The sequence below is a fragment of the Citrus clementina genome, unplaced genomic scaffold (assembly GCF_000493195.1).
Source record: "Citrus clementina cultivar Clemenules unplaced genomic scaffold, Citrus_clementina_v1.0 scaffold_5, whole genome shotgun sequence".
In the NCBI taxonomy this organism is placed as follows: domain Eukaryota; kingdom Viridiplantae; phylum Streptophyta; class Magnoliopsida; order Sapindales; family Rutaceae; genus Citrus; species Citrus x clementina.
Window position 1 is genome coordinate 23,449,415 of NW_006262201.1, and position 6,759 is coordinate 23,456,173.

Consider the following 6,759-nt stretch of genomic DNA (forward strand, 5'->3'; position numbering starts at 1 on the left):
ACTAACTTGAATTTATATGCTTTTAGGATTATTTGATAATCAAATGGGTAAATGACAGGAAGAACTTTGAGTTTAAAAATCTGGGCCTGATGCCTGGTAGCCCTCCAACCTATGAAGCACTAGATGTTTTAATGAGAAAACGACAAGACCATTTATCAAATTTCTTGTGGATATAAATACATACACATAGACGAGACCAACCTCCTCAAATGAGAATCAGAGTGATTACAAGACCTTGCAATGAGACAATAATACACCATCAAATCTCAAAATACAATAGAAATTCATGACATATATATAATAAAAGACCACTCATTGAGTCATATATATTGAGAATAAAATTTTTTTAATACATACAAAGAGCTTAGCTAGAATGAAATGTCTTTGGACTTGCGATGATCAAACAAAGGAAACAGACAGGTTGCAACTCACACTATCACAGATGTAGCGACACGATGCAGTGAATCACAAGAAGATCACGAAGATGGAAACGGGAACCCCTCATAATGTAAACTTTGAATAGAGGAAAAAAGAAAAACGACCTTATTCACAGAAGAAGAGTGACTTAAATCTTCATCAGTATCCAGACATTCTGCAATCATAGAGTAGAGAAATTTTAACAGGAACAACAGAGAAAATATTATGAATATGCTACACCAAATTATCCCTTTTTTGGTTTGTGAAAACTTGATTTTTTATGAAATATTTTCAATCAATATTTCCACAATATACTTGTTCATAGCTAACATTTGATGGTTTAAGGATTTGTTATAGGAACAATGCACTGATTACGTTTTTTTTTTAATTTTTTTAATCCGATTAATGATATTCAGCTGTTCTTTAATTATGTGTTCATAGGGAAGAACATTTTCTAAGTACTTTCCTTGCCTTCTAACTTTCCAAGGAAAGATAGGTGTGAAGAAAAGCAAACCCAATGAACAAACAGAGCACAAACTAAAATAAAAGAACAGCAATGATGAGAATAAATAATTGGCAAAGAAAGAATGGAAAAAGTATGCACGTTTTCAAGGAATTATAAAATACGAAGGCTTTTAATGAAATTTTATCATAAAACTTATGCAAGGAGTTCTAAAATTTTAGAAGACGAGGGGAGCTCGCAAAAAAAAAGAAAAAGACTCAAATTAAACTAGACTAAAAAGACATTCAATTATGCAAAATCTGTCCATAAAAGTCTGAAAGGATCATTAAAATTGCACTGCAAATTTAACAGTAAACCGAGGGACCCATTCTAAATAATTCAGATGAAATTGCGAAACAAGCTATGGGATTAAATAAATGAAATAAAATTAATTACCAGTTGAGACTTTCTTCTAAAAATCGCAACTCCAAGTCATAAGAAGCTATGAAATTAGTCGTACTGCATAGAGTATATCGACGGCACCGCCAACAGCTGAAAATAAAATTCTTATTCATCAATTTAAACTAACTTTATAACAAATATCTTATCGATATTTTATTTAAAAAGAAAAAGAAAATTTTGTAAAAATTTATCATGGGAGATAGAGAGTAATATGTACATACGTACCTTCTCAGCATGTAATTGTTGTATGGTCGTGTTAAGATCATTACCAGCCCAACGCCGTTGATTCGATGTCTCTCCATACCAGACGTTTACTCTTGGAGGCGTGATTGATTCTCCTGTAGTGAAAAAATTCATCTTGGGACAACCAATCACACACAACTCTTGCAAAGATGGGAATTCAAAGGTGTAATTGGCAGAGCAGAAACTTGTGAGGCTGTCTAAATCACGCAGTTCCAACCTCTTCAATTTGCGGAAAACAATCTCTTCTTTTTCAACCCCGTCTTTGTCATTTTTTACCACCTCTGTCATTGCTCTGCATCCATATATACTCACTGTGACGAGTCGCACCAGAGTTTTTGCTGTGGAGAATGTTACCATGTGTAACAATTTCTTGCAACCGAAAGCCACCAGAGCTGTTAGGTTCTGAAAAGATACCGATGATGATGGCAATAGAATTAACAGACTTTGACAATGATATACTTCTAGACTTTCAAGATACTGAAAAATGGGGCCAAGTTTGGAGTCTTGTTTGCACAGCTGCTTCAGATGATAGTGCCAGTACAGCTCTAATTCTTTTATCATTGCCAACTTCCCCACATGTTTCTCTAAGCATCCTTCCATCGAAAATACCTCTTCGTGGGATGGAAAAAAAAGCAGTGAGAGCATTTCGAGATTGTGAAATCTCTCAAGTACGTTCCAGATTGGAAAACAAGCTGAGTCATCTCCAGCAATCTGTAGATGTCTAAGACTGCCAAAAAGGTGTTGTGGGAAATCGGCCTGCAAAATCATCTTCACATCTTTTCCACTTAGTGATAGTTCCTTCAAGTTGGGTACGATCTGATCATCATTAATCATAATAACTAATGAGGTCAATTGATGATCTACGGTCACACGCAGTGACTTTATAGCATTTGTTTTATATTATATTTTAAAAAAATTGAATTATTGATAAAATTTATTTTATATGTTAATTTTAGAGGTAAAAAAGAAATTAGAGAAAAAGGTTGATTTATACTGGCTCAAAATTATTTTATTGCACAATAATAAATTACTAATTTATTTTGTAAGTTCTTCTAAATGGAAAGACTGAGGATTCTTTTATAAATACTATGCCTAAAAAAGTTCATATAATTATGAATCTACCATATTGATCCCTTAGTCTAGACTAGCAAAGATTATTGTATAATAAAAGTTTTCAATTTATTGAGCATTAATTTATCGATGCTTTGTCATATTTTTCAAAGTTAAAAATAAGCTATTGATAAAAAATCTAGAAAATGGCTTCATACCTTTCCCAACGGCAATGGGAGCTGTTGTGCAGGAATACCAAGTTGATCATTCTCATTATTCTGCGATAAATCTGCAGCGAATATCTTTAATTTGTCACAACGATACACTACAAGAATTTCTAGCGCGGGCCATTCCGAAGTATGCTTTCCAGGGTACAAACATCTAAGTTTTGGTAGAACTTGGAGTATCAGAGTGGTGAGCTGTGGAAAGACAAAATAAGGGATCACTTGATCTGCTCTGTTTTCAGAAATGATCTCCTGTAAATTCTCACAGAACCATACTTCTAGGCGTTGGAGCTGCTTAAGGCTTCTGATCATAGACGCTGAAAATATGTATTTTAATTTGTGACAATGCCACACAATCAATCGTGTTAAATTTTGAAAGCGAGGAAACGTGACCGGAAGATGATTGTAGTGCCAAATCTGGTCGACATTAATTTCAGATATCTCCAAAACCTCCAAGTTAGGCAACGCAACCTAAAAAAATAAGAATTTCTCGTTAGATCCAATATCCATATGGGAAGCACTTGTTGAAATTTTCTTCTTTGATTACAAATTAATGCAAGTCAGAATCAATTTCCAACTGACAGCTGAGTATGCATTCTAATTGATACTACTTGTTAAGAGCTCAATTAGTGAGCGCGTGAGATTCTTTTTATCCTTTTTTCCATTTTCTTTCCATTCTTTAAATGATTTAATTATTTTCCACGTATGACATCAAAAGAGAACGCATTATAGAATAAAGAAAATGTTAGCCTACGCACCTTCTCGTTGAAAAGTAGAGTTGAAATATCCAAAGTGATTTCGCTGGAGCAATACATAGCCGTCGATTCCTCTTGCGACACTTGTCTGTTCGGTGATGCTGAAGGAGTCTCCACCTCACAGCAAAAACTTGTAACCTCTGGAAGATTCCCCAGACTCAAAGATCTTAATTGAGCAAACTCTATCTTCTCAATTGCATTATCAACTTCTTCCCCAATTGAAAAAATTTCTTTCATCTTGCTGCAATTAATAACTGCAATTCTCTCAAGTCTTGGAAGGCATTTTGTAGTAGAGAACCAAAAGATATTGCTCAACTTATCACAATTATATGCTTCTATGTTTTTGAGTTGGTTGAAAGACTCTACTTTGAGCCGATCAATACATAACCTCTCCATGTTGATCAAATTGTGAAGGATAAGTGACTGCAAAAGAGGAAAGGCATCACAACCGACCATCTCCCTTGAATCGACGATACAAAAGATGTCAGGATTATTTTGAACCCAGAGAAGCTTCAATTGTGAAAAGCCCTCCGTGTCCAAATTGAAAAGAACATTCTCGATGCCTTGCAGCTTGTCCAACCATAAGCATTCAACGTTATTGATGCCCTGCAATTTCGTGGAGCAAATGTCCATAAAATCAAGCTTGAGCTTCAATTCTCTTAAACTCTCACGATTACTGTTGATCAAAAAGTGCGGCCGGCTTTGAAACCATTCTCTTGTAATACTCTTGGGAGGCATGAATGACTCATTTCCAATGGATATTTTGAACCTTTCGAGCTTTCTGGCCAAAAAACCTTCTGGTAAAATACTGTCATTTTTAACGTCAATTTCTAGAGTGGTTAGCCGAGGTAAATGCATCAATTCATCAAGGCTAGCATTACTTCTTTCCCTGTTGTCTCTTTCAACCTCCCATTCAATGCAGCAATTACCCATATACAGCTCTTCTAATCGAGTTAAGCTTGATATGAGATTGGGCGCAATAACTTTTAGATGGAAACAATTGGTTAAATCTAACAATCTCAACTTATTCAATTGACCTAGTTCTTCTGGCAACTGCATAATATCAGACATCAGAAAGCTAAGGACTTCTAGATTCTTCAACTTCCCAATGATTTCTATGTCCCCCAACGCACTTTGATCCAGACATAGTGTGTGAAGATTTACTAGAAGATCAATTGAAGATGGAAATGAAGAAAACTGCATTCGAGTAAAATCTAGAACTCTAAGCTTTTTCATCCCTACAAAAAAGTTCTCAGGAATATTGATTTCAAGAGAAAAATCTTTGAGAGAGATATATAAAAATTCAAGGTTTGGGCATTCTAATCCTTCAGGAAATTCACGATTACTATTATTTCTTAAAGAGACAGCATTGCATTTTCGAAGTGCATCCTCATCTGGCCAGTCCCACACATCCTCATTTCTCACCGAAAACACATGTTGGTGGCGGCATGCAATTGATATTGCGACATCGCGAACAACATCATGCATTGAAAATTCTTCATTGCTATCACCCTCAAGCAACAAACAAGAGTCTCTAAGTTCATGGACCAATGCATATAATTTGTCTCGTGCATCTTCCATCTTATTGACTCCTTTAAATATACCCAAACCCATGGAGTACTTAAACAGGTCCAAAGTATGAATACGGTTACCCATTAGACTACAGAGGAGAAAAATTTTCTTGAGTTGCTCACCTTTTAAATGGTTGAAACTCAGCTCAATACTTGAATAAGTCTCTGCAGATACTCCTTCGAAGTTCACCATTGAAGGCGTTCGGAGTTCTCGCAAGGAATTCTTCCATTCATGCAGACTCTTGCTTCTCAGTGCCTTTGCTACTGTGGTCAAGGCAATGGGCAAACCTCCACATGCCCTGGCGACGTCTATTGCTGTAGATTTCAACTCACGATTTTCAACATCATCACCGGCCATCATCTTAAACAATCTCCAGGCTTCTTCTTCATTTAAATTGTTTATCAAAAAGTTGTCTTTAGAACCCATTTTTAAAAGGACACTACGATCTCTTGCCGTCAGCAGTAGTTTGCAGCCTTTATGGTCTTCTCCAAAAGGAATTCCAACTGTCTCCAAATCAAGGTGTTTCCAAATGTTATCTAAAACCACAAGGATCTTCTTGTGATTTCTCAATCGCTCAAATAGTCTACTTGCTCTTCTAGATTCAACTTCCTCGTGCAACTCCAGGCCCAACTTCTCGGCAATTTCCTGTTGAATCTTTTTTATGTCTGGAGTTTGCGAAACCTCTGAAAAGACCACCATATCAAAGAGCTTGTCTTCCATAGCTTGCCTGGCGACCTTCTTCACCAGTGTCGTCTTTCCAATGCCGCCCATGCCGTACACCCCAACGACACTAACATTAACATCGATCAATGCATTTTGTATGGCCTTCAAAGAAGAAAGTCTTGACTCGAAGGCCTCGTAGCCTTTGTGAGACTTGAGCCATATCTCCTCCGGAATGGTACGGTAGGAAATTCTATCATCAAATCTTGCAGCTTCTTCTCGGATTTTGACAAGTGCCTTCACCTCTGCCTCTGCTTTCTTGCTAAGCTGATAGCGGGTCTTCAGATTAGGGCACAGACCCTTGAGACATAGCTTATTTGTTGCCTCCTCGTCGTCAATGAATTTGTCTGCATGGTCAATGATCTTGTTCGCATTAACCAGCCATTTCTCAACCTCCTCTTCAATCTTTTCTCCTTTTCTTTCATCCTCTGAAACTCTGCGTTGAATGCTCCTACTTTTATCCTTGAGCTTCTCGATTTCAGCCTTGAGATTCTCAAAGTTGTCATTGGAGCAACGCAAGTAACGAAGTTGGTGTTGTGCTGGAGGAGCCAAGCATTTTACAACCTCTAAAACGACAGTAACAATGGATTCCATCACCTTCAATACTTTTTCTTTTCTTTTTTTTTTTTTGGGGGGGGGGGGGTTTGTGGGAGGATGGATTGATCTGAAGTGAAAGAAACAGAAAAAGAACAGGGGAAACGACTGGACAATTGTTAATCAATGAAGAAGCCGAAGAAAAAACAGATGACGGTGAAAGGGAACGGGACTAAATTAGGAAGAGAAATTGTATTTGAGCAAAACAAGGAAAAAATCAGTGTAATAGATGAGAATCAAAGTGTTGTTGCGATCAGAAAATTGAAACAAGAAAAGGGTT

General features: G+C 36.7%; 1 protein-coding gene across 1 annotated transcript in view; it reads right to left on the minus strand.

Annotated features, from left to right (window-relative positions):
* Positions 1–6,508, minus strand: part of LOC18040767 (disease resistance protein RPS5) — a 10,240-nt gene extending 3,732 nt beyond the window's left edge. Inside the window, exons 1-2 of the mRNA XM_024184861.1 lie at positions 3,597–6,508; positions 2,833–3,309 (exon numbers count right to left, since the gene is read on the minus strand). Coding sequence (XP_024040629.1) covers positions 2,833–3,309; positions 3,597–6,479 — 3,360 coding nt within the window. The 5' untranslated portion in view covers positions 6,480–6,508. The remainder of the gene's footprint in view (positions 1–2,832; positions 3,310–3,596) is intronic.
* Between the last annotated feature and the right edge of the window lie 251 nt (positions 6,509–6,759).